The sequence below is a fragment of the Callospermophilus lateralis genome, chromosome 8, assembly GCF_048772815.1.
Source record: "Callospermophilus lateralis isolate mCalLat2 chromosome 8, mCalLat2.hap1, whole genome shotgun sequence".
NCBI classification, from domain to species: domain Eukaryota; kingdom Metazoa; phylum Chordata; class Mammalia; order Rodentia; family Sciuridae; genus Callospermophilus; species Callospermophilus lateralis.
Genome location: NC_135312.1, coordinates 2,571,444 through 2,599,293, shown reverse-complemented (window position 1 = coordinate 2,599,293; position 27,850 = coordinate 2,571,444). Strand labels below are relative to the sequence as shown.

The following is a 27,850-nucleotide window of genomic DNA, read 5'->3' as shown; positions in this document are numbered from 1 at the left end:
GGTTCCAAAGATCATCAGGGGTAGCAAGGACACCCCAATCCTCAGCCAAGGGACGAGGGGCAGAGGGTTCTGAATCCTTCTGGCAAGTGAGGGGATGGCTCAGGACAACACCAAACGTGCTGCATACCAGGGGCCTGGGCCTGTGTCCCTCAAGTGAGCACATTCCTCTCTCAAGTATCGCTGAGCACAGTGGCCCTGGGCAAGTCTACAATCCAAGACTGCTCACCTGTGTACATGCAGGTGAGCATCAGGCCCAGGGCCGCCATGGCCCGGTGTGGGCTGTGCACGTTCACTCTATCCACACTCAGCTTGACCAGGGATTCTGCATCCAAACGGGAGAGCTGCTCAGAGAGCAGTAGGCGCTCCAGTCCTCGGAGGGCACAGTGGTAGATAGTGGAAGGGGTGGCCTCCTCGCTGCCAGACAGCATCACCCCACACATCTGCACGAGAGGAAAGGCTCAAGCACTCCCCCACCCGCCACCCCCTGATCGACACCGACCTTCCCGCGTCCAGGAGCACAGCTGAGGCCTGCTCACCTGTATCACTGATGCTGAAAACTCAGGCCCCACGTCCAGAGGATAGTTCTCCATCAGGTAGAATGCAGTGGCACACATCACCAACACGTGCTGCTGGCTGTGCACATTCACGCAGCTGGAAAGGGAGCCGATGGGCAAGTTTAGCCACAAGTAGCCTGCTTTACCCGCAGCTAGAACAGTCAGCCCTTCCGTGAGCAAAAAGCTACAGGCCACCCTTGCCCCTCCAGGCCTCTGCACTCAGGCCGTCTCCAGGGCTGCACACAGAGCCCTCTGTCCTACACAAGCCACTCTGTGCTGCCTGACCCAGCGAGGCCTGCAGAACCCCTCACACCAGGCAGTCCCACCTGCTCTTGAGGGTGCAGTTCTCTCCCTGTGAGGCACTCACCACCTCATAATACTGACTCATGGGCTCTCCCAGGGGTCCCTGGCCTGTGACTGGACAAGTGGTCACTGAATGAGGGAGCCGTTGCACCATCACCCACACTCAGGGGGCCCACGGCATGCTCCTATCGGTCACTAGGAGGCCCTGCCTCTACTGCTTTGCCCAGGACTCCCCCTTCTGCTCAAGGAACTGAAGCCAGGAGTGCTCACCATCTCTGCCTAGACACTGCAGCTCCTGCGCCCCTCACTCCTCTGTGCCCTGGCAACTCTCAGTAGAGACTGCATTCCTGCTCTGCGATCAAGAGGACAATGGGCAGCTAGGGCCCCCTACAGGCCTGCGCCACCTCTGGCCTGAAGGAGGTGGTCTCTGCCCTGCCAGGCCCCATTGTGTCCCTGCCCACACACTTCTACACTGTCTGAATTTTGCACCCTCGTGGCATCATACCTATTGGGTCTAAGACCCTCACTGTGCATTCTAAACCTCATATTTAACTTCACCCTTGATCCTCATGCCCAATCTGCACTCTGGTCAAAGAGGATGGTTAGTTTTCCTACCAGCCCTCTTCTCAGCTCCTCATTCTTGCCCTCAACTCAGAGTCTAGGCCTGATGAAACCTGACCCACCCCTTGAGGTAGGTGCTGAAGACAGCTCCCTGTGCAGGCACACACTCTGCCCCAGACCTCCCCGGGGCTTATAGGACACGTTTCTGATGAACTCCTCTTTCTCTTCTTTTCTTGGTTGGGGACTGAACACAGGGGTGCTTTACCACTGAGCTACATCCCCCCAGCCATTTGTGAGACAGGATTTCAACAAATTTCCCAGACTGGCTTGGAACCTGTGATCCTCCTGCCTCAGCCTCCCAAGTTGCTGTGACCACTGGTGTGCTGCGCCATGCCTGGACTATCTTCTATGGGGTCCTGCAACATATCTGCGCTGAACTCTACTTAAAGCTAAGGGAACATGAGATTGAGGTCAGAGTCACAAAGGGTGACCATCCGGGGGAGCTGCAATCAGGGTGCCAAGTCTGGCAGAGGATGAGACTGCTGTCCTTGCCAAGGAGTAACAGATGACTGCACCAAAGAGTGTGGCAAGTGCTGGGGCAAAGGCAGCAGAGGCTGGACATGCCATCTAATTGCGGGTATCCACACAAGTTTTTGGCAGACATTCCTATTCTTGTATCTCAGTGATCTCAGACACTGTCCCCAGAAAAGTGCACCCACCCAGTTCTCTGCCCAGCCCCTGGCCAGGGCTTGGGCATGCCCTCCAAGAGGCAGAACATGGCTCTTTCTCAGCCTGTTCCCAAACTGTGCCCAGCCAGCCCCACTCACTGGGCTGCTCCTCGGAGGTTAGACAGGAGGTAGTCGCTGACAAAGGGGATGAGCTGCTTGGCCGTGTCGTCCAGAAGATCACACTCCAGTACATAGAGGACTCCGTGGAGGGCTCCAATCTGGCTGGGCAGGTGGCTGCTCCTGAGTGTGCCCTCCAGCAGGCGGCTGACTGGCTCTGCCACAGCCTTGTCCTGGGTACAAGCACAGACACAAGCTGCCCGAGACACATCAAGGCTCCCATCTCAGTGGCCCACTTCCCCAGCCAAGAGGGGGCTGTCCCCATGCTACGGTGAAGTCCAGCATGCAGCAGAATTCTCAGAGTGGCCAAGACCCACTGAGAACAGGCTGCGTGCAGGGGTGGCCCCTGTGCCCAGCAGTCTGTGGAGATGGTAAGGTTGATGCAGACAGTGAGCTCTGCATAGACGCCTACCCCACTTCTGGGAGTCTGGAGGTTTGGCATGGACCTTCCGAGGTGCCCAGGGGACCATCCCCAGTGAACGCCCTGGACACTGAGTCTCTCCTGGGCTCTCTGGTTGGCACTTCTACATGTGTTGCCACAGCTCCTTGCTAGGGAGTCAAGCATGTCCCCAGCCTCCACCATGAGGGGACTCTGGAAATGTGCCTTCTCCCGCTGCTGATTTTTCTTTCAGTTTTTCACTGTAATAAATTTTAGCTCTGACATCTTCTAGAATGAATATAAGGGTAGTCTTGGGACCCTATGCTAACTTGGTCGGAATGGCATCAATTCCACTGAGTGTTTTCTACAGCTAGACAGTACACCCTCCACCAGGAGCTCCAGTAACAGCAGAGAGGACTCCACAGGAAGAGGCATGCAGGTGGAGACACGTGTGAATGGCAGTGCCTCAGGAGAGGCAGGTTCAGGGCCTCCACTGGACCAACAGCAACAAGAGGCGTCTGGCCATCCACTCTCTGGGGAAGTCTATACCTGGTGGTCTCAGTCTGAAGGAAGGTGACACTCTGCCACTCACTTCCTTTTCGTCCCTACCCACACCCCTGGGACTGTGTGGCACCTTCCTGAGGATTGCTCCCACCCAGGCCTGCAGTCTCACTTCTGCTAAGGGCTGCAGCTCTGACAAGAGCAGGCAAAGAAAACAGTGCATTGGGCGCAGTGCAGTCTGCAGCAACACAGCAGGCTGAGGCCCTGCAGCAGGCAGCCACATTCAATCTCAGAGGAACATTTGCGTGCATAGAAGGGGGAACCGGGGCCATGTGCCATACTGCCCTGGGGTCTGTTTTGGAAATCATTACTCACTTGATGTATCTGATTTAAATTGGCTGGGGATCTGGGCCTGAGCACAAAGCCACAGCTGGGATGAAGGCCAAACCCAGCAGCTGAGCTCCACAGGGGGAAAGGACCTCCCACGAGCCAGCAGCACCCACAGGGCACTTGTCCTGAAGAGCCGCGTTCACTCAGGGGACCCAGGTGCTCACTGTTCCTGCTCCCTGCATGGCACCAGGACCCAGGCGAAGGTTACCTATGATAGACTGTTCCTTGCTCTAGCCTCTGTGCTCAGTTATGACAGATTCTACAGGGGCACAGTTGGGGAGGGTGAGAGTGGACTCCACAATTTCCTGTGTGTCCTGTGCCTTTATCAGGTTGGACAGGACTGGATGGGGCACTGGAGCAGAGCTTAAGGCATGTTGGGGATGAGTCCTGGCAGATTCCTCCTCAGTACTCCTGCCAGGGGTCTTGAGTGCCTGGTATATGCAGCCACTCTTGTGTCCACTGAATAAATGAATTTCTATTGCTACCAAAGGGTGGTAGAAAGAAACATCACAATTACAGGATAATGCTAAATGACAAAAAGAGCAAATACACACCTGCTTCAACAGGCTGGATCCTTCCCTGTAATGGCAGTGCTGACACCCTGCATTGTGCTCTAACAAGGGACGGGTCTGCAGGCAATCGCCTGCCTGTGTGCACTCGAGGTATGGATAGTGAGGACCACATGGTAACGGCACATGGGGCAGGGAGTCACACGACACTGGCGGGATTCTGATAAACTGGCCGCAGAATGAGGAACTTGTCATGGGGGCTCTGCTCCAGTGATCAGGATAATGTCCTTATCAAGGAAGTCCCAGGGAGTTGTCTGCCCTTCCATGTGCGGACAAGCAAGAAGGTACCTGCTGCCAAGCAGAGAACAGCCCTCCCCAGGCACCACGCTGCCAGTGTGTTCATCTTGGACTTCCCAACTCCAGACTACAAGCAATCAATTTCTGTTGTTTACAAATTACCTAGCCTAAGGTATTTTGTGACAACACAAATGGGCTAAGACAGCCCAAAGCTAAGAATAGACTCTAGGATCCAGACTCTGGGAGTGGCATTAATGGTTAGGGTGACAACAGGTCCCCAAGGGGGAGACTGCGTCAGCTGAAAAGCACAGGGGATCCAGATCACATGGAAAAGTAGTGGGGCTACCAGGCTGCAGGCAGACTGGAGAAGCCAGTCATGTCCCCTCTCTGTGCTGTCCCTGTGCCATCACAGACTTGTGGCTTTGTGTGGACAGTCTATTGCAATGGCAGAACCAAGGTGTACAGGAGTCCAAAACTGCACTCAGCCACAATGCACGCCACAGTGCCCTGTGGGACAGCACTGACAGGAACTGAGGCCTCTCTAGCTGGCCAGAGCTGCAGCTCACATGTGAGAGGGAGTGCAGCCTGGGTCAGGCATATGAGGGATGTGGCCACGCTCAGTACGTCTGGCCAACACCAGCCCCAATCCAGAGCAGGCCCGAGGGGCCTCCACACAGGGAGCCTCTATGCCATCTTGACTCACCATTCCCAGAACAGCAGCCGCCTTGCAGGTGGCAGGCACTAGGTACTGGAGGAGAATCTCGTCTTCAGAAGGGTGCACCCTCCGCAGTTCCATCAACGTCAGATACATCATCTCAAATTGGTTGCGCTCAGTGAATAAGTCAGAGACCACAAGAAGCTGGAGACATTGGGACAGGAGGGGAGAGTTACACTAGGAGCAATGTGAGCAACTCAGGCCAAAGGCTGCTGGGGGCGAGGCACACCCTAACATCCATGGGAGAATAAAATACAGGCATTCCACAGGGCCCCTGACTGGAAAAAGAACTCAGGGCGAAACTGGAGACCTAAAGCACAGGATGAAAACCTCCCCCCAAGTGTCTCGTTTGTTAAAAATGCCTCTGCTACACACACCACACAATAAACACACCACACACAGATACCACCTGTGTATGTGGACCAGACACACATCACAGATGGAGGCAAGCTAAGGTCACACCTGTGAGGGACACTCACCCCATACCCTCCCTATAGCCCTCAAAACCTCCAGGAAGAGAAAAAGGGGGGATTCAGCTGTTTCAAAAACATGAGTTTTGGCAACCACTCTCTTGTCTCCCAAGCATTCCTGTCTCCAAAATCAGCTCTCACACCACACCTAGGTCTCAGCCAGGTGCCAAAGGCAGGCTGGAGTCAGTAACTCATCTAGACCAGCGTTCACAAGGGGCCACGAGGATGTGCAGAAACCCGAGCCTTTCTAGGGGCTTGAGAGGCAAAACCATTCCCATGATCATACTAACTTCACCCTCATCTCTCTCAGTGCACGGTGGAACTTTCTAGAGGTTACACAATATTAATACACTGAATGCAGAGCAGATATGAGGATCTATTTTCTAGTAAACTAGACATTTGCAAACATGTAAAATAAAGCTACTCACTACTTTTCAAAATTATTTCTTATAAAAATTGTCTAAAGTGGACTAAATAACTACTTCGTAAAACTTGTATTGCCAACCCTGTGAATACTGATATAATCCACAGAAGCAAGTGCCCTTTGAGGTCCTCACTAGCTGAAGAGCTGTAACCCTAAGAGCTAAGACTCCTAATCTGAGATATTCTGAATGGGTGCTTCTCAGAAGGGGGAACCCGGAGTGTGGGGCTGTTTGCCACAGACCTGGAAGGGGCAGACACCTGGAAAGTGAAAGCAACGACATTTCACCACACGTGCACCATAAGAGAGTGTCATACACTTGTGATCCCAGCCACCTGGGGGACTGAGGCAGGAGGATCTCAAGTTTGAGGACAGCCTCAGCAATTTAATGAGGTCCTAAGCAACTTAGTGAGACCCTGCTTCAAAATAAAAAGGGCTAGGGATTTGGCTTAGTGAGTTCAATCCCCAGTACCCCCCCCCCAAAATAAAAGAGTATTAACATTCTCTGGATTGCAGATGAAGAAAACCACCCTTTTACCAATTCAAAAACACTAAGGTATCAGCCTACAGCCAGGAGTCTGTAAAAGCTCTTTCCAAAGGTTCCTTTTTTGGGGGGGTGGGGGTGGGTTGGTGGTGCTGGGGTTTGAACCCAGGGCCCTGTGCATGCAAGGCAAGCATTCTACCAACTGAACTATAACCCCAGCCCTTCTTTCAAAGGTTCTTAGACATTATAAACCATGTGTGTGTGGTACACACGTGTCCCTGTGTGTGCATGCTGTTTGTGTATATATGCGGCGTCTGGTACATACATGTATGGTAGTGCCTGTGTGTGTGTGTGGTTGGTTACATGCTCCTGCGGGGGAAGGATGGGGAAGGTGAACTTACAGATCGGACCACTTCACTGATGAGCATGACGGGGGTCCTTCTGGCTGAACTGGATGGCAGGATCCAGCGGCTGTACAGTTCAAGCAAAAACTGGGAACAGGAATGGACATCAACTCCAGCCCGGTGCTTCCTGCAGAGTATAAAACATGGATGGATATTTTCCCCATACACAGATAACAGGTTCATTTCAAGAAGCACCACAAAACCAAACGACTAGTAGAATTTTCAAACTGCTTTAAAAACTAAAAGGCCAATGCAAACCTGGAGTTGACTGGAGATGTGGGTGGAGAAGCCGGCGTAGGGACGTCAGCCTCCTCCTCCTCTTCCTCATCCCACTCCTCCTCTCGTAGGGGTGTGATACTGTTCCCCAGCCACACGGAGTGTATGGATACCTGCCACAGACACAGGACCCTCAGCCTGGCACCCCAGGAGGCCTGAGGTTCCTGGTGGATAGGTGCAGCCGGGCTCTCAACACTGAGCACACGGCAGCTGGCTCCGCACATGCACTCCGAGCCCTGGAGCTGCGGCCACTGGAGCCCGAGGGCCTGCGGCAGGGCAAAGGAGCTACAGTTCCCAGGGGTGCCTGGACGCAGATTTGGAAACAGGAAGCCCATCCGTGGAGTTTCTTTCAAACCTGACCCCTCACAAGCAGTTCCTGGTGGTGTACCCCATTTGTTCAAGCTGCTTATTTAAGAAGCCCCAATACTGCAAAGAGTGATGTGCTTACTTTGGAGATGGCAGCAGGAAGGTGAGGGCCACAGGCGGGGGAGGCGGGGCAGAGACAGTCAACTGTCCCCAGGAAGGGTACCCTGCTGCAGGAAGGAACCTGGAGCCTCACATCCTGAAACCTGGCTCCAGAACAAGTGGCTACTGAGCCGTAGCACAACCCCCAACCTGGCTCTGCCTGCTGCTCTGAAAACCGCTGTGACCCCAGCATCCTGCAGTGAGCAAGCTGTGGGCAGGGCAGGCAGACTTGAGGGCAAGTCTCCATTGCCATCTAGAAAGGTGATGGCCCAGTGACATTGGGACCTGATGTGTCCCAGATGGGCAGGGATATGACTGTCCTTTAGCCTGATACAATCCCACCACGTTAGTTTTGTGGACAATGGATACTGACACAGCCCTGACTGTAACAGAGCCAGAGGGGAAAGGGTGACCATGAAGCCAGTGTCCCTGAACCCATAGCCAGGGCCCTCAGCAGGCCCAGGCCTCTCACTCCATGAAAGTACATCACAGTTTCACGGTCACCACTGCTCAGGGTGGAACCTCTCTGCAAAGGTGACAGAATAGAAAAGTGAGCTGGCCCCATAGTTCCCTGATCCAGCAGGTACGTGGAAGTGTCCCCATCCCCCACCATCCCCTCCCCCACCACCCTCCCCCACCACACTGTGGCTTAATTAATTACGCATGGTGTAATTAAGCAACACATCTTAAAACATCTCAGAGCAAAGAATGTAAATAGAAACCAAAGGAAAAGCTCCATCCATTTAGGAAAAGCATTGAACTTTTCCCTGGGGGTGTGCCCGAATCCAAGGGAAGCCGAAGAGACTGTGAGGAGTGGGGGACACGGGACGCACCTGGCCCAGCTTGTAGCTCATGTTGCCCAGCTCTCGCTCGGGGTTGATCTGCAGCAGCAGCTTGTCATGGCTGATGAGGGCACCTGTGAAGCAACCGCGTGGGAACACCAGGCAGTGCAGGCAGGAGGGCCACTTGGTGCTAACTCCACTGCTGCCCGTGCAGGTGCCACCCAAGTCACTGTCAGGACAGCCCTGTCATTTATAAGCTGGCAGGCTAGGGGCAAACTGGAGTATGGCTTTTTCTCTGTAATACACAGTACTGCCCTAGGTAATCCCAGGCCAGCTCTGTGTCTCACAGCCTCTCCATGGTGCCACCTGTCTTCCTCCAGAAACATATGTTTCTCCTCCACTCCTGGGGCCACCTCTCCCAGGACCTGCTCTCTTCTGCCACTTCTAAATAAAGCCTTCAAGGTACTTACAGCTCTGACTAACATATGAAGGGACTGCAAAGCTAAAGTACTGCTTGTTCAACAAAACCAGGCATTAACAACAAGACAAACCAAACTGAAAACAACAACAAACTCCCAAACCTCTCCTCTCCTTTAAGCCACGATGACAAACTACTACAGTGTTTGTCATTGGCAGGCCGAAGTGGAGTGTATGCCTGAGGAGCACAGCATAGAGCCTGGGACAGTGGGGCACTGAGGCCAGGGAAACCAGCCACAGGGCAGCAGGAACACACTTTCCTACACATTGGGTTTCTCATGAGGAGCTGGAGATATGGATCAGTCAGACATAACTACTGATTTTTTAAATGTGACCAGCTAATTGGCTTTTAAATTTTATGCAAGCTGCCAGTCTTCCAGCCTTGAGAACTCTTGGCTTCCCACAACTCAAATGGCAAGAGATGATGCTTCCAGTTCACTTCTAGATTTCATTATTTCCTTAAGACTGAAACTCTCCTGGGCTTGAACAAGACTCCTACTTGCAAGTGCATGTAGCACACTCAGAATACAGCACGGGAGGCATGCTGAAGTGCCGGTCACTCTTACTCTAGTCCTAGCTTGAAGCCCCTCTCCTATACCTGTAGTAGCTGGTGACAGAGAAGGGACAGGATCCCAGGCCTGGTATGGGTGATGGGTGGCGATATTCTCTCTCTTGGACACCATTGCTTGAATTTCCTGCTCCACAATCCCTCTGATCATGCTCAACTTCCTTCCAAACCTAAAGTTTAGACAAAAGTAATGAACATTTTGCTGCTGGTGCACGCCTGGAATCCCAGCAACTCAGGAGGCTGGGTCAGAAGGATGTCAAGTTCAAGCCAGCCTCTGCAACTTAGACCCTGTTTCAAAATAAAAAAAGGCTAGGGATGCATCTCAGCAACTGGGTTCAAACCCAGTACCCCCCCCCCAAAAAAAAAAAACCCAAACACCAATCATCTTGCGTCCTTCAGAATCCTACAGGTTAAAACCCCTAGGACCTCCTCTCCACTTTGCATCCAGAAACAGCACAGGTGCAAGTGAGCCCACTTGATAAGTCATTCCTGACCGTATACCTTTAGGCAGGGGCTCATTCCTGTCTTGCCAGACACTGCCCTTAAACATCCCAAAGGCCCCCATAATTCCAGGTCAAATTTTGAACTTGTTGCTGGGCAAGAAATTATTTGGATCTGCTTGCTTGTGCCAGGTCCACATGGAAAGTTGTTTCAATTCCAGCAATAAAGAAAAGAGCTGGGGAAGACTGCTGGTCCCTGAGGAGGGGGTACCTCACTGTCCCCCACAATGGGATACAGGACACATGGGAACTCAGGCAAACCTGGTATCAAGAGCCTTCAGGGGCTTGTTCCGGGGCTGCTGCTCCAAACAGCTCACAGCTGGGTTGCCAGCGACAGGCACAGTCATTGCACTGAGCACCAGGGAGGTGATGGCCTGCACAGCCAGGACGTGGATCTGGGTCCTTTCTGTGTCCTCCTGGATGGATGAACAGTCCACACATCAACAATGGGACAGTGAGACACCACAACCAACTCTGCCTCTACTTCACACAATGTCTGCAGGTCACATGGCCTAGGAGGGAGAAGTGGAGGGAAATGGCTCCCTACCCCCAGCCAGGATCTGCTGTCTTATGAAGTTCATCTGGCAGGGGGCAGCACCTCCATAAATCTGTGCCTTGGAATAAACTAATGGACAAATGGCTATTTTTCAAAGTAAGGTCTCCTATGAGCACAAAACTCCAAATATGAATTTTTTTAAAAGAAACTTTCCTTAAAGGCCCTCATTACTTTTAGGGGCACTTCATAAGACAACCTGTTAGCGTCTAGAGATGAACCTGAACTATCCTTTCTGCAACCTCATAGCACATCTTCCTCCAGAACCAAGGGTCACACCCATGATCGTCATCCCTCAGGTTCTGTTTTACCACAGCATGGCTGTTATCCATGTCATAGGAAGCTAACGAAATTCACCTTCCAAAAGCTGAACACAACCTCTGCAGAATAATTAGAAAAAGAAACCAGGTGCATGCATAGGGCCTAGATTAAGTACCGTATTTCATTTTAATTCAACTTGTACTCCTCTGGATATTGATAAATAAACAGAACTCGAAGATATTTCCACTAAAGGACACAATCTTACTGATCCTTTATGTGGAATGCACTGTAATAAAAGGCACCAGCCATAGCAGCCACAGATCTTGCACCTTGGGGAGATGTGCTCTTGCTCTGGAACATCTGTCCACACCAGACAGTGAGGAGCAGCTACACCTGCAGCCTCTCAGTCACGGCAGCCTTACCTCCGGTGGGCTCTCTTCCTGTTCCATCACAAGGGGCTGGGTCACCAGGACACCCAGGAGGGTAGCCCAAGTTTCTTCAAACTGTGTACGACTGGTCCACCCTGGGAATGCAAGTGCTACTTTAGACAGCGTCACCCACTTCTCAACGTGTGGAGGGTTACACAGATAACAGCACCAACCTTGACAGGCACATACAGTAACTTTTTAAAACTCCTCAGATAATTCTACAAGGTAGGAAATGTTTTTTTCCCCATTTTACCAACAAGAACACTCCAGCACACAGAAGTCAGCTAGGCTGACTAAAATAAAACTCTAGGCGAGGACCACAGACCACACTCAGCCCCGGAGCCCTCTCCACCCCAAACCCCGACGTGGGGGCAGTGAAAGTGAAGGATCGTCCAGGTAGGTCATGCTTAAGTGCGCTGGCCATTTCTGCTCCCCAGGCGTTCTCTTCTCCAGTCTGACTGAGGAGGTGCAGATGGCCACGCTGCTGCAGACAGACCCACAGATCTTCAACTTGGTGTGTGAATTCTGTCTCAATAAAGCTGTTAAGGCTGAGTTACAACAACTGTTTTTTGTGTGTAGAAGATGGATCAGAAAAGCCCGTGGTGGTCGGGCACACCCTAGCACCCAGCAGAACCCATCAGAGAGGCTGTTCTCTGGTCTCACCCACTGGTGACACACAGCCTAATCCAACAAATGGCTGATTCTGGGACTGTTTCCCACTGTGTCCTTAGGAGAGCCACAGCCCTCGCCTGAAGTGCACAGGTGCCAGGTGGGGAGAGAAGGACAACTGGAGCACTGACCACCAGGCCCTCCTTGGCAAGCCTGGCATGTGGGACATTTGTGCCCTGACAACCATGTGCATACAGCAAAGGCAGGTTCCCTGGAAAAATGAAAGAGCTGGCCTGGTCCCGTGGATCTGATGGGTGCTCTGGGTGTGGCCGCCCAGGAGGACCAGAAGCTGGCACTGGGAAAGGGGCAGGGGAGGCTGCCTGAGATTAGCCTTTAAGGAAAGTGAGGAAGAAAAGCTCCGTGACAGCGGGTGACTCCCATTCCCCTGAGAACAGGGTGATGACTCTCTAGCTGTGTGAAGGGCAGATCATGGTGAGGTGTTTCCTGCCAGAACCTTCTGGAATCAGAACCAGCACCAAGTCTGCAGGAACCAGAGGGACTAAGGAGTGGAGGGGTCAGGTCTGACGGTGAAGGCAGGGACCCAGGACAAGCTGGGAGCTTTCCAGGAAATGCCATGGGAGGCACAGTCCTGATTCCTGACTATACCCACACCACCAGGTGGCAATTCCATCCACAAAACGGGAAAAACAGAGCAACTGTGCTCTTCAGAAAGCAGAGAAGAGTCCTGACAGAACTACTAACGCTACCACTTCCTGAGATGCTCTGAGAGAGCAGTTTCTTATTAATTTCTACACTTGCAACAATTCCATGGAATAGGCATAACCCCATTTTACAGATGACAAAACAGAGGGCCTTAGAGGTTAAGATAAATAACCTGCCCCACACTGAGCAGCCAGGAGGATTAGCAGAGTGGCCAGGGCCAGCCAACTCCAAGTCTACCTTCCCTCCAGTTAGCCATCCTGGATCCTGGGGAAGGTCAGGACCAGAGACTTATTAACCCATCACATTCCTCAGCTGTTGGTTCTATACACAAGGAAATGACATCGATGAGAACACAAGATCAAACCAATGGGCATGAGAAAACATCCTGAGAAAATCGTTGCCACCACTGGCCTGGCCTGAGTGCACACCACCAGGACAGAACAAGGCCTCCTGTCTGTCAGCCACCACGCGCACACCTACCTACCCTGGCTGCCAGCAAGCCCGGCACCCAGAACCTGGCACCGCACTCCCACCCACAACTCTTCACCAGGGCAGGAAGCTCTGCGTACACCGCCAATGGTTTCTACAGAGGTGTCTGTCATTGTCACCCCAAGTCTTTCTGACATCAAGTGAGAAGACCCTAACCCTGGTGCCTGGGTCTCCCCAGCTATCTGGGTGCCCCCAGCTATCTGGGCCCTCAGGGCAAGGTGTGGAGTACCGAGAGTGTTGATGCGGTAGATGAACTCTTTGAAGACCTCCTTCTCCTGCAGGAACTCCACTGGGATCTCGGGGAACACTGTGCCAAAGTCCCCTCCTGGCTGGGGCGACCATCCAAGTTTCCACACCTGAGAAGATGAGAGGAAAGAGCCTCACCAGCCAAGCAGGATGGCACACAGAGGAGCAGAGCAGCACTGCTTCTTCCAGAGCCTCCCAGCTGAGCCCACCAGACCTTCCCAGAGTGGGCCCATGGCCTTCCCCAGAGGAGCTCTTATCCCCTCACCCCAGGACCCCTCTGCACCAAATGTGCCTCCCATTCCCACTCTGCCCTGCCCTCCCTGGACCAGGCCCACCACTGTCTGTGCCACTGCCTGCACATCCCACCTGGCTGGTGTATGCCACAGTCATGTTCCCTGTTGGAGATGCTGGTTGTGGTGGTTGGACATCAGAGGGACCCCACACCCAGGTATGTTAGACAGGTGAGAGTACGAGCAACATTAATAAAGTCCTGCCTCCTATGAATATGTATTAGTAAGCAGGCACAAAACCACCACACCGCCCATCTCAGGAAACTCAGGAAGTCCTGCTTTTTGTCCTTAGGTGCTTGGACAAGCACTGGCACAGAGGAGTCCCTGAAGCAGACCCAATGCTGTCCCAGCAGCAGGACCAATTCAGCCGCAGAGGACTCAAGGGAGCCCCACGCCAAAGCCCACTCCACATCTCTCCCCTTAGCCCATTGGTGTGAGGGCAGAGAGGGCTCTGACTCGGCCAGCCAAACCATGTGAATACTAGAAAGCCCTCCTGGGAGCATGTCCAGAGAGGGGTCTTGTGGCACCTGCTCTAGCTGCACCCTGACCAGGACTCTCCAGGGAGTGGACAAAAGCCCTTGCAGTGCTGGGTGGGTGGATGACCTCTGGACTGTGACTTCCTATTCCATCCCTCTAAAGGAACAGCACTATTTCAGAATCACATGCCCACAATCCCAGGAGGGCTGCTTGCATGAGGGGGCTAGGGCGGACCCTGCACAGCCACCACAGCTGCTTCTCCTGCATTTTTCCTGGATGCCCAAGTGCTTCCAAACCGCCAGGTAGCACCACTCACTCACAGAATGGATCCTCCAAACACCTTCACCCTCCACAGCATCCCTCAAAGTCCAACACATACCATTTTCTTGGTGCCAGTGTCCCCAGGGCTAGCACGCCCATGCAGAAGCTATGCCCCCAGAGGCAGCTGTGGGCCTTCTCAAGGCAGAAACAAGGACCTCCCTTGGCTCTTGGCTCTGGCCTTTCTCTCCTGCTTGATGACAGCAGGTCCTGCTGATGCAATCTCACTGGGGAGGGGTCAGTTCAGCTGCCACCAACTATCCCTGTCATGCTAACCTCATTCTACCACCTGCAATAAGAGTCCCTTTTGAGCATATCCATTTTATTTTATTAGGTTTTTTTTTTTTTTTTTTTTTTTTAATTTTAAGGCTGGGGATGTGGCTCAGTGGCAAAGTGCTTGCCTAGCACGTGTGAGGCACTGGGTTTGATCCTCTAGGATCAAATAAATAAATAAATATTCATCTACAATTCTTTTTTTTTAGTTGCAGATGGACACAATACCTTTATTTTATTTATTTATCTCTTTTAATGTGGTGTTGAGGATCAGACCCAGTGTCTCACATGTGCTAGGCAAGCACTCTACCACTGAGCCACAGCCCCAAACCGAAGCACATACATTTTAAATGAGTTCCAAAGGCACTTCCAAGGCAGGACCTCAGCTGTGACAGTGCCAAGTGCATACACAGCTCCAAGGATGACTGTCAACCAGGGGGCAGAGATCCTGTCTAATGAGATGGCGTCTCAGCCATCTCAGGAAACCCAGTGCTTCTACTAACAACCTCTATGTGCACTACATCCAAGGACAACAGAGCGTCACAACCACACTCAGTGAGACACTCTGGCCTTTGCAAGGGAGTGCCAGAGATGTCCATGCCCAACCTTCAAACGCCTGGGCCCCAGGGCTGCCTGCGCACTCTATTTTTGTCTTTGGCAAAGGCACAGCCAAACTCACCAAAGGGGGCACGCGTGTGTAGCTGTTGACCAGGGGCAAGCGGGCCAGGCTGACCACGATATTCTTGAGTACTGCTGTGAGAAATGCTGGCACGCTGCTGTTCCTCTGGTGGCCCAGGGCCAGCACTGACTGCAGGGACTCCACCATCTCCGCCACCATCTCACAGGCTGTGGTGATGTACTTGGGATCTACATAGGTGACGTGGTCAAGAAAGGACTCCATTAAAACACACTCTGACTCTGCCATCCTTCCTGTGTGCCCCATGGAGGAGTTGCAAACCGAGCAGCGCTGCTCGGACCACCTGGACTTTGAGTCAATTGCCGAAGGCTTATAGGTTCTATCTCTTAAACATGTTTCCCAACCACGCAATGCTCTCCATTCCCACCAGGACCATGGCAATGCGCCTGAACCTCAGTCCTGCCATGTCCCCAGCCTTCCTGCATGGGCTTGCAACATCTAAAGCCACCACGTGGCTGCTCAGCTTTGACTTCCCTCAGAACAATTCCCCTGCCCTCTGGCTTTCGCAGGACCTGTGACTGCGGGAAGCCACCCATGAGTTACATGAGGGTCTTCTCTCAATATCGCAGCCAGGGAGATTTGGGTTGGCATTGCAAACCTTGGCTATCCCACAGCAATAGACTGCCTAGTGCACGTGACCTTTACCTCTGCTTTGCTAGGAAGATCCCTCATAGTAGCTCCAGAGGTGGGTGTGGCCTGTTAGGAACTGAACAGCCCACCTTTAACCTTTTTGATGAAAAACGTTCTATGGAAGGCCTTTGATGTTTCCCGATATAAATAAAGCAGGCGCAAACTCAATTTTGCCATAGTCTAGAAGCACGACCTGTCTGATTGGCTTGCCCGTCCTGCCCCAACTCTTGAAATTACTTTCTGTGTTCTGTAGTTTTTTTTTTTTTTTTTTTTTTTTTTTTTTTTTTTGCCGTTTAATTTCTCTTAGCTTTTATTTCTCAGCCAGTTCCATCAAAGGAAACCCCATTTCCACAGCCCACGCGGGACACGGGTGTGATGTGATGTCCCTAGCAAGGCTGCCAAGAACCATGCTATGATCCCTGGTCACTACCTCCCCGGATCAAGTCTGCTACATGGATGGGGTGAGTTCCTATAGGAATGCCAGAGGCAAAGTGCTGAGGAAAGTTTCTGACCTCAGGTAAGAACCTCAGGCAGCTGCTAGGACCTGGGGGCACAGACGGTTCACATTTACCTTGAGTCCAACATAAAGTGTGGGACTAAAAAGTGTTTTGTTAAGTTGATAAATGTTTACAAGATGAATATTACCCATGGCCCATTACAATCAAATTTAGGCAACTTCCTGATACAAAAAAAAAAAAAAAAAAAAAAGGTTTTATTGGTCTTAAGAAATAAGAAATGAGGCTGGCATTAATATTTACTGGACAATCTTCAAGAAGTATCAAACTGTGGGGGTGATAAAAAACTTAGCTTCCTTCTCTGGCTAGGATTAAATGAACCCTCCTAAAGAGGGCCATGGAGAATGTACACAATTATATTAACCCAAACTAACTATGCATCAGCCACGGAGTCTGCTAGCTCCGACTGGGCTCTGGAAAGTCTGCACCACTGTTGAGCAGTGGGAATTCAAACTGTCACGGAAATCACGGAGATATCAGCTGAGCACTCACAACAGGGCTGTGGCTGCTCCGGGTACTTTATGTGGCTGAATTCCCCAGTCTTATCTTATAGCCTCACTGCAAAAGCACAGAGAAGTGTGGCCTGTGCTGCTGCTCTACCAGAAAAGAGCCAAGCTGGAGAGGCGGGTACCTCCCCCTTCTCAGGCGCAATGAGAAACCCTGCAATCACAAAGGCCACAGGAACCAGAGTTTAAGACAAAAAAACAGAGAAGAGTTTGGCTGGTATTGACCCAGCACTGCTTCTGGGTCATTATGCAATTACAAAACCCTACATGGGGAACCAGCGGTGAGGCTCTGTAACTAGGAACCACTGTGTCCATGGCACAAGGCCTGCTTCTGCAGCAGGGAGCAGGAATAGGACGACTCCTGGCAGTCCAGGAAGAGTGGCCCAGAAGCCGATCTTCCCATCCTTGGGGGACAGGATGCACAGGTGGCATTCCAATTGGTCCCTGGACTATCAGAGCTGAAAGGGCCCAGAAGCTGAAGGCTGGGAGAGCAAGGAGTCACTTGGCCAGAATGTTTTCCTCCCCAACAGCCTTGCTACCATGGTCACAGTAAAACAGCTGCCCAAGAATCAGGAGAGAGGGACATGAAAAGTTGTGGCACATGTCTGACCCAGGAGAGCTTTAAATGAGGACAATTTTGACACTTCTCTGTAGAGAGCACAAATGTTCTTTGAAAAATCCACCAAATAAGATGGCGTCACAGTAAACTCCATGGGCATGCCCACTAAATTCAAGTTCCTTGGTATTCCTCTTGATCCATTTATCACTCAACTAACATTTGCTGACCACTTGAAGCCAAGTGGCCAAGTTTTAACTCTGGGAACACAAGAGAAGGAAGTGCAGTCACCACCTCGAGAGCTCGGAGTAACCGCAGTTATGTGCCAGTGCTGAGATGGGGGCTTCTCAGGTGGGAGCAAACCTGGCTGTGTGAAAGGGTGTAGACTGGGGGGAACTCAGGCTGGACAGGTCAGACAGCCAGAGGAGGAGGCACAGGTGCTGAGACAGAGGAAAGAGTTAAGAGTATGTGCACAGCAACAACTCAATCCCCCTTGAAATTCAGGAATGAGCAAGGGCAAGTTTAAGCATTTTTAGAGTCCACATTTTCCATTTACAAGTCTCTTTTGTGAACCAATTTCAAGACCCCAAAGGAACACAGGTTTAAAAAACAACAACAACAACAACAACAAAAAAAAACAGGTTCTAAGACTTACACTGTGTGTCTGAATCTACTTCCTCCTCTCTGACAGTCCTCAAAGTAGTGGTCCTGCTTTCTGGACTAAGAAGCTGGTCTCCAGGCTGCACTGCAACTAAAATCACAGCAGAAGAGATAAGGATTTCCACACACTTTTATTCTTCCTTCCTACTCAAATCTTCACATCTGTGCACCCTCTAAGAATTCAGTGGTGGACTATGTCACATGAGGCCTAGAGTTCTAGAACTGACATTAGTCAAATAGAAAATGCCAGTCTCCTGGCTGATTGTGTATGTGCAAGAACTTGTGCTCCTACACTCAGATTTCAGTCCACTGTGCTGTCTGCGTCTCTGCCCTGAAGGATTTTATCGAACTGTCCATGATTCACTGTTACTGAAAGCATCATTAATCGAACCCCAAGAAGCCTGGCTTTTAAAAATTAATCCCTGGATCTCTGTTTCCAAGTTGACTACAAATGCACAGATGAAAACAATTTAAACAATGGAACATCAAAACACCACTCTATAACGTTTAATTTGAAAATACAAACTTCAAAACACCCTCCAACATGTAAACTGTAATGCCCAATTTTTAAAAAAATTTTAGCTAATGACTCCTTGTTAAGAATACTATTCCTTGAAAAGGATGAATTGCTTTTATTTTACGATATATTAGTGTTACAATGCAGTATATAGAAATATGCATTCAACTCTTAACAGGAGACAATCATCTTTTGAATGTAATCTTACTAATCTTACAATCACTTAGGGCTAAAAACATGACATGGTCCACTAAGACCAGAGATCACAGGCACGTGAAGCTTAGAAGCATTTTTCTGAAAGCTTCAAATCCAAAATCTAAACAAAATGGTTAGAATAGCAAATCTGAGTTGATTCTAGTGTAGATGCTTAGGTTCTGGAGGTGAAGAGACAGAGACCCACCTCTTCACCCCAAGTCTTACTTAGCTCATGTAAATAGTTGTCACAAAGTAAAAACATTAAAGAGCAGATACACTGCTGGGGACATGGACTCACTGGCTTCCAGGAGGAATCGCACGCAGTGGATGAGGGAGCAGGCGTGGGTCACAAACTCTGCGGAGGAGATCACACTCCAAAGGCCAGGTAGCTGCAGGGCCAGGCAGCAGCAGTCCAGCCCTGCTTGGAGGTCCAGACTTAGAGGGATCTGCTCGTGGATCAGATGCCACGACAGGGCCTAAAGGGAAGCATGTGTCAGAGAACATCCACCCGGTTCTTCCTGCCTCCAGGGCCTCAGGCAGGCAGTGCCATTCATGGTGGGAGGGGACAGAGCAAAGACCAAGAGGCCAGGAGTCCAGAAGACCTTGGAAGGACGGAACTGGCCCAGCTATTCCCAGGCTGCCATCTTCTACTCCCTACATTTAATCCTGACCTGCCTACCCGCCAAAGTTCCTAGGTCCCTCTTCCAGAGAACCCACACCTTTCTGCACATGTCTTTCCCTCAGGGCCGTGAGCGCCTCTAGCAACCTCTCCTGGGCCCTGGCATCTTTGGACAGAGGCTCTTCCCCAGGGCCTCTGCAGCACAGATCTTACCTGTCAGTCATGAAGCTAAGTTGAAGGGGTGGGTTATGGGAACAGCAGGACCTATATTCAAATGCTGGGCTAGCCTGGCTAAGTCCCTGACCCTCTCCAAGCCTTGCTCTCTTCATCTGTGAATTGGACATAAAGAGCCCACTACACAGGGTTAGTGTGAGAACCTAACGCAAAGATGCAGGTGTAGTGCTCTCTCCTACACACGAGTTATAGGGTATGCCTGGTGCTACTGTCTGTACTGCAAGCTCCTTCTGCTTTTTAGCCTCCCTTTAGGCTAAGGATGGTGTCGTGGACCACCTGACTCAGCCTGTCTCAGAGTGGCACTTCCTCACTGCTTCATGACTGATGCATGCATCCCGTTGGGATAGCCCTTTCCTTGTGTGAGGTGGCAGCTCCTTGCTTAGGATGGCCAATCTCTGGTGCCTGAGGGAGATAGGCAGTGGTATGGAAAGGCAATGTGCCCAGAGGGCATACATACTTTAGGGGATAATGTTTGCCCTATGCCTGAAACACCCTCATTTATTGACTGGTTTAAGATGCAACACACTGTCCAAATTGTTAAAAATTCAGGTACCCATTAGGTCTGCAGCACAAGGATGAGAAAGTATCTTGCGACCTCCATGGTCCCTGGGGAAGTAGTGCAGTGAGGGGTGAAGGCACTTGGTAAGGTCAGGCAAACAGGACCTGAAGATAGGCACTGACTTCATGAGAATGGGAGGAGCCAACCAGACTGCTCAGAGCTCTTGGTTTAAATAGAACGGCCTCATTCTTAGTGCTAGTCACGTTCCCTCCCCACAGCAAATTCTGGAGCTGCTCTTACCTCCATGGTCATCACCACGAACTTTACCGTGTCCCTCTCCTTCTCAGAAGGAAGTTGCAAATGGACAGGCACTTTGGAGATCACCACCAAGTACTGTGCCAGGGCCCGGGCCAGTGTGGTCAGGGACTGGTACAATGCAGCATCCCCTGAAACACGAGACCTCCATGGGCGGCTGCAACCCTGCATAGCCCTTCACTTTCAAAAGCAGCCAAACAATTCTGTGAGGACTGAAAAGCGCTCCAGATGTCCCACCCAGGTGGCACACCTGCAACACGCCCATGACTGCACGTGGTTCTGCATGTGCACTTCCCTGAGGGACCACCCAGTCTTCCTGAAACACCTGGGACACTGACTAATACCCACAAGAAGCTAAGTGGCAAGTGCACAGAAAAAAATTTTAAAGCTATGAACACTGATGCTGTTTTCTAGTTATCTTTTTTTAATATATATATTTTTTATTTGTAGACGGACACAATACCTTTATTTTATATGGTGTTGGAGGTCAAACCCAGGGCCTTATACATGCTAGGCAAGCACTCTACCACTGAACCACAACCCAGCCCTCCAGTTACTGTTTGTTTTTTTGGAACTGGGGATCGAATCCAAGGCTTTGCAAATGCAAAGCAAACACTTTGCATCTGAGCTGACTTTTGATCAGCAGTACTATTTGTATACTTGCTTGGTGCAAAACACTAAGCTGGCCCTGCAACACTTTTTAAAAATAAAACAAGTTTTTATTTAAAATTACCAAATAGATCGTTCAGTTTATTCAAATAGGCCGTGGGCTCTGCGGGCTGGAAGGGCTGGAAGACTTGATGGACAGCAGGAAGCCGCTGAACGATGCTGGTCACATGGTCCAGAGTCACTCCACGGGCTGCTTTGAAAAGGGGACTCTTCTGGCCACCAGCAATTTCACTCATGCCAAGGCTTAAACATGGAGCCAACAGGTTTAGGTTGAACTCCTGAAATCAGAGCAGTGAAGGTTAGACAAACTATAGCAAAGATTATATGCTTTCAACTAGGCAAGAAAAACAAAAAATCAAAGTCAACACAAGTGTTTTTGAGATAATACAGATTAATATACCACAAGGAATGCTTTAAGAATATATATCTATTATAAAACGTATTTCTGGTCTCTTTGGGGTATTTTATTTATTTATTTTTTAGGGGGTGATGCTAGAGATTGAATCTAGGGATACTTTACTACTAAGCTAAGTTCCCAGACCTTTTTAAGTTTTTTTTTTCCTGTCCCCCCCGCCCCCACCCCCCTTCTGAGATATGGTCCTACTAAGTTGTTTAGGGCCTCACTAAGTTGCCCAGGCTGGCCTTGAACTTGCTACTCTCCTACCTCAGCCTCCCAAGTCACTGGGATTACCAGCATGTGCCTTTGTGCTCAGCTGGGGTACAAATTTTAATTGATAAAGCAACAACATCAAGACTAATGTGCCATCCAAGAAATCAGTGCAGTACCAAGCACTCCTGCAGTTTGCAAAAGATGTGCAAAGGCAGCTTGTATAGGGTAGAGGGGCACAGAAATGCCAAGTGGTGCTTGGAAAAAGAGCATTTCATTCAGTAATTTGTACTGTGTGTTTTATTAATTTCTTTTTAGCCATTTAAGGATGGGGGGTCTAATTATTCAGGTAGAACATCAATCTTAGTTTAATATTCAGAAAAATGTATTTCATAAGCAGTGCCTAAAACCCAACATTCTTGTAGTTTGTAGCCAGAACCTTTAAAGCTGTTAAAAGGCCAATTAGCAAATTCGGAAAATCCAATAAATTTGGTCACTAAGCAAATTCATCATTCAGTAAATCAGCTTTGACTGCATGGATTTTAAGATAAATTGAACTGTAGTAAACTGATTTTGGACCAAGTCTTTTGTTGATTTTTCACTGTAGCTCTTCTACGTGGGGTTGGGGGGAACTTTACCACTTAAGGTCAATTTCCCATAGCACAGCATTATGGCACCAATGATGACCTGACTGCAGTCTGTGGACACCCACATTTCCTTTAAATGCATGGAAGGCGAGTTAAAAACCACATTCCTCTTTGATTCTAATTTAGCTGAAAAAACTCTGGCTCCCATCTTGGAGAGTGCCCACCCCAGCGCTGTCCCATTCTGGGTGAGAGTCCCCTATGTGCTGCAGTCAGTCAGCTGTGTGAAGTTGAGAGAAACCAAGCACAAGCTAGAGAGCTCCCACTTCCCGCTGCTCGCCCACCGAGCTCATCATGAAGCTGCTCATGTCTTCGGCAGGAATGCGATTCACTAGTTCTGCACCTTCTAGCAGCGCGGTGTCCGACTTGGCCCAACACTGGGACCTGACAAGGCGAACATACCAGTCCTGGGAAGATAAAAATGTGGTCAGACAGGCACCCAGAGGCTTCTGCTCCCCTGGGCTGGACTGAGCCTTGGTTACACTAGGCCCCAGGCTGGCCTCACGGGCTACCAGCGTGCCCTGTGTCTGCAGCTTGCCAAAGCACAGGTCTTTCCTTTACAGTTGCTGCTCCTGATGGGACACTCATCTTCTCCCCTCCAACTGAACAACTTTCAGTAGTCCTTGCAAACTCAGCCGAAGTACTGAGGGCTAGCGACCCTCCCCTCTGCCCACTCCCTGACACTGCACAAACCGTCATTGAGTATCTGCTTCGCTCAATTCTCCCCAGCAGCCAGGGCTGAGAAGATAGAGAGCCTAAGAGTGCAGGACAGAACCTGCATCTCCCTCCACTCGGGTGCTGGTTTCTGAGATCTCAGTTTATCTCTCCCAAGTCCCCAGGTGGTCCCTAACTCTGAGGTGAGTGATGAAGTAATGACAACACACCAGGGCTGGTGTCAATTCACAAGAAGGAGAAGGTGTTGGAACACGGAGGGAGGCTACAGTCAACCTCTTGCCATAGCAATCCCATGTCAGTGTAGCCTCTCTCGTTAGGGCTTTAAAGGTTCCCAAATGTCTCCACCCCAGTCCCGGATCAGAGCTGCCAAGGCCAAGCATCAGCACGACCTGCATACACTGAGCCCCTGAACACTTGACACAGGTAAACAGAGGCGTCAGTGCCTCCATGTGCACTGACGTAAGGACATAGATACTTACTTTGTCTGGACTCACTGTTTCCAATGGCATGTGTCCATCCCCGTCTAAGGGGTGCGAGGAGATTGGGGGCAAGGGGCTAAGAGAGTCTTGTACAGTGGAGAGACGGAACCTGTCCAGCAGGGAATAGAGCCTTTGGTGTCTGAAACACAAACACAAATGAAACTGCAGTGAGGTTTGCCTTCTAGCCTGTTAGCTTCTGGAAGCACATAAGGAAGGAACGTAGTGGCTCCTTAAGGTGATACACACTCTGCTCAGACTTCCTCTTCACCGCAGGCCACAGCAGGCCACAGCGCAAACAGAGGCCCTGATCCTTTAATTACCACAGCTTACACCACAAACTTTCACTTATATCTTGTAACAGGCAACAAAAGGTGTGACAATTAATGAAGGCATTATTAATATAAGCAAAAGATCATCTAAGATCCAAGTACACAAACTCTTCCATTTAATCCCTCAGAAAGATGCTGTGTATATCATTATAAATGGACAGTTCATAAAAGAATCACCTGATCTGGCCCAAGGTATTTACAAACTTTTACAATCTTCTTCACTTGTGCTTGCAATTGGGTCTAGGGTCAAAACACATCAGTCTGCTCTGCTGCATGTCCCATGAGTGACAGCTTCCTGATGCCAGTTGGCCATCATCACTCGGCCCTGCAGACTAAAGAGTCACCCACTGCACACTGTCCTATTTAAAAATACCCTCAGCAAGACCTCTCCTTTAGACTGAAATCATGGCAAAATTATTTTCTCCCTCTCTCTTCCACATGTGCTCTCCCCACACATATGGGTCAAGAAAAGAGGTAAAAGCTCCTCTCAATTTATTTTGCAGCCTTGGACATATCTTACAGATGAAGATATTTGTGATAAAGGATTCTAAAAGTCTTGCAAACAGAATTAGGGGACTGAACAGACATAAATATTTTGCACTGGGGATTATACCCAGGTGCACTTTACAACTGAGCTACATACAGCCTTTCAAATTTTTTTGTTTTGTTTTGAGATAGGGTCTTGTTTAGTTGCTGAGGTTGGTCTTGAACTTGAGATCCTCCTGCTTCAGCTTCCTGAGAAGCTGGGATTATAGGCATGTACCACTGTGCCTAGCTGAAGAGACAACATTTTAACAAGATGTGGATGTAACAAAAGCCAAGAATCAGGTCGTGCTTTCAGATTCATCCACTCTTTTCTAGTGATTAGATTATGCAGATGGTAACTCAGATTCTCTTTTACCATAGAGGCAACACAAATATCTGCTACCCTCAGACACTGACATGTGGCAGGCTACCCCCATGTGGGCAACAGGTGTTGAAACTGCCAGTTGTTCCTATAAAAAATTCAGGAAGTCTTTCTATTGTGCCACTGCTGCAATAAACCCACCTAAAGTGCATGTTCTTTTCTCAGCCTGTGAACTTGCTCCTGTGCCAGTCTAAGTCTTTATAGCCTGGTTTATCTGAACATAGGCACTGCTATGTTGCAGCATTACCTCTGTGCAAGCCCACTGCTCTGGAGGTGTTCCTGGATTCTGTTCAGTTCTTCCACTGGCAACTGGGCCGTGCTGCTCTAAATAAACAAGAACACATCAATGGATTTGTAATATGAAAGGGGCCATAATGACCTCATGCTCATTTAAAAAGGACAAACTGGTATGTAGAGTTTGTCATAGCAAGGACAGACCAGAAACAATTGGATCAGACATACACAGAGTGACAGGTTTGCACAAGGCATACGTGTTCCCATCTGTGGCCATATTAAGACCAGGCTGATAGAGAAAAACCCAGCTTAATGTTCTGCTTACTCTACCTGTCAAGTTCTAATATAAATAAGTATCAATATTTTTCTCAGTACCTGTAAATTTGCAGCCAAAAGCATTTCTACCCGGCGACAGGCCAGGGTGTCAACCATGCGAGCCAGAGCACGGAAAGGGGTGCACAGGAGCCTGTCCACGTACAGTGTGAGCACTGCGCCTGACTGGCTGAGGTGGATGCCTTCCAAGCACTGGAGCGTTTTCTTCAGAGTGGTTGGCTAATGTTTAAGAGAAGAACAGGAGCTGATTACTTTGCCAACTAGAAATTAGCACTTAAAAAATTCCAGGACTCCATTTTTAAGGCAGAAAAACTGACTGGCAATGAAGACTTACAGCTGAAAGATTTTCACAACGAGACTGAATGGCCTGGATGAAAAGACCACTAGCAGCAGAATTCCGATGAATGGCACTAATGAAGTCCTGCACTGGAGGTTCATGCGACAGGCTGATCAGATCCTGAATGTGATTCACGATGAGCCACGTTAAATGCTCCGAGTCATGCAGGTTCTGACACTGGGAGAGAGCGATGCAACGTCTGTTTCCCAGTAGATAAGAGGACAGGCAGACAGGGCAGGAAAAGGAGAGGGCAGATTCCACACACAAACCTGCCTCACTGAAAGTAACAGCCATCTGAACACAGTGGCTGAGGAGGCAGGAAAGTGGCCACAGCACAGAGCCCACTACCTCCAATCACACACGGAGGCGGAGGCCATGTGAAGTCAGAACCCACTGCAGAAGTCCTGCTCCTGGGGATACCGGCACAGGAAGGAGAGAGAATAAACAGAACCTGGGCTCCTTTCCATGGAGAGGTCAAAGGGAGGCCCGCCACGGGCTGAGTGTGATCCAGGCTGCAGGAACAGCAGGAGTGGCCTGCAGTGACCGTATGCACAGGATCCAGGGACACTCCCTGACCAACGTCTGCTGCCCCCTTCCAGACTTTAGGCTGGCCCAGCAAGGAGTATTCCCTCTCCACTTACTTGGTCTCCAATTTTGCAACATTTCAATGTAAAAAAAAATTCACTATAACTGCCACATTTTTGATAGAATTCCTGAATCTAAAAGATGAAGGGATTCCCACACATTACACGGAAGAAACTTCACTCAAGATTTATAAGAAAATAAGACACGTCCATTTGTAAACACATGTGTAACCCCTTAATCTTAATTCAAAATTCTTGCAGGCAGAAACCAAAACATGATAAATTCCTTGACATCTGGTAAATGGTTAATATTTTTCATTTGGGATCATATGACAGTATTGCCTCTTTTTATTACATCTGTGAAAAGTAGCATTATATAATTATTTCTCAAAAGTGGAACAAGACAGGAAAACTATTTCAACCTCAAGAATGAATGTTAAGCAAAATGTGAGGATTGATAATCGGCCACACCAAAAGGAAGGTGCACAGTAGCTTCCCAGTGAAGCCACGGACCCTACTGACCCAGACTGTTCATCCCCATCTTGCTATGGGGACAGCACAACCCAGAGGCCCAGCTCGTAAGAGGAACACTCATGCTTTTACCAAGTAACTGGTAAAGAAACTCCAGCGCAGGACGAGACAGCCAGTCATCTTGGAGCAACACACTTACAGGAGCCTTTATTTCCTTCTGCTTATTTTGGTTTTTTGTACTTTAAATGTGTGATGCTAGTTTTATGGTTAAAACACCACAATAGTAATCATTTTTAAAAGAATGGCATTCAAACAGCAAACTATTTAAAATATAATGTCGAACATCTAACACCTTCCCTGCTAAGCACAGAACCCAGGGGCACTTATCCACTGAGCTTCACCTCCACCCCTTGTGATATTTGATTTAGAGACAGGGTCTTGCTAAGTTGCTTAGGGCCTCACTAAGTTGCTGAGGCTGGCTCTGAACTTATGATCCTCCTGCACCACCATGCCTGACTTCCAGAAAATTTTTTAATCGGATCCCATTATGGTCAATCTAAGGCTTGTTTTTGAATTTATGTATTATTTCATTGCTTCCCTCAAATTAAGTAAAATCCTCAGCATTATGTCAGGCACAGAGCAGTTGCTGTGGATTTGCTGAATGAGTGATGGTGAGTGACAGCCTACGAAGGCCAGCTGAGACACCCAGCAGAGGGAAGGCGAATCCTCATCATGTCACAGTGGATTATTAGACAGTACTTTTGATTTTCAGTTTCAAGGGAGTGGAGGCATGGCAGGCAGAGGGACCACACAGCACCTTCCACACGGCCCCCTCTCCCCACCCCTTGCAGGCGGTTCCAAACTTACAACATAATCACAGAAGAGAATCAGCGCCCCTCTCCGCACGACTTCTCTATTGCACATTCCAAGTTGGGCTGCCGAGTCAGACTCCTCCTCCTCACCGGTTATCTGGGGACTAAGCGACTTGGTACAGGACAGACTGTGTCTCCTAGGAGGGGAGAGAGGTGTGCTGAGAGTGCACTGTGTTGGTTACCCTGATCCTCGTCTCT

At 49.8% G+C, this 27,850-nt stretch overlaps 1 protein-coding gene across 1 annotated transcript in view; it reads right to left on the bottom strand.

The window, feature by feature from the left end:
• Nucleotides 1-27,850, bottom strand: part of Htt (huntingtin) — a 142,901-nt gene that overhangs the window by 6,762 nt on the left and 108,289 nt on the right. The window contains exons 42-63 of the mRNA XM_076865159.1: nucleotides 27,648-27,789; nucleotides 25,723-25,902; nucleotides 25,431-25,607; nucleotides 25,069-25,145; nucleotides 23,586-23,724; nucleotides 22,716-22,838; nucleotides 21,245-21,458; nucleotides 20,497-20,642; nucleotides 19,143-19,320; nucleotides 18,128-18,223; nucleotides 15,248-15,435; nucleotides 13,194-13,320; nucleotides 11,138-11,238; nucleotides 10,163-10,317; nucleotides 9,432-9,571; nucleotides 8,408-8,490; nucleotides 7,092-7,222; nucleotides 6,831-6,960; nucleotides 5,043-5,198; nucleotides 2,246-2,436; nucleotides 537-651; nucleotides 227-440 (exon numbers count right to left, since the gene is read on the bottom strand). Coding sequence (XP_076721274.1) covers nucleotides 227-440; nucleotides 537-651; nucleotides 2,246-2,436; nucleotides 5,043-5,198; nucleotides 6,831-6,960; nucleotides 7,092-7,222; nucleotides 8,408-8,490; nucleotides 9,432-9,571; nucleotides 10,163-10,317; nucleotides 11,138-11,238; nucleotides 13,194-13,320; nucleotides 15,248-15,435; nucleotides 18,128-18,223; nucleotides 19,143-19,320; nucleotides 20,497-20,642; nucleotides 21,245-21,458; nucleotides 22,716-22,838; nucleotides 23,586-23,724; nucleotides 25,069-25,145; nucleotides 25,431-25,607; nucleotides 25,723-25,902; nucleotides 27,648-27,789 — 3,203 coding nt within the window. The remainder of the gene's footprint in view (nucleotides 1-226; nucleotides 441-536; nucleotides 652-2,245; nucleotides 2,437-5,042; nucleotides 5,199-6,830; nucleotides 6,961-7,091; nucleotides 7,223-8,407; nucleotides 8,491-9,431; nucleotides 9,572-10,162; nucleotides 10,318-11,137; nucleotides 11,239-13,193; nucleotides 13,321-15,247; nucleotides 15,436-18,127; nucleotides 18,224-19,142; nucleotides 19,321-20,496; nucleotides 20,643-21,244; nucleotides 21,459-22,715; nucleotides 22,839-23,585; nucleotides 23,725-25,068; nucleotides 25,146-25,430; nucleotides 25,608-25,722; nucleotides 25,903-27,647; nucleotides 27,790-27,850) is intronic.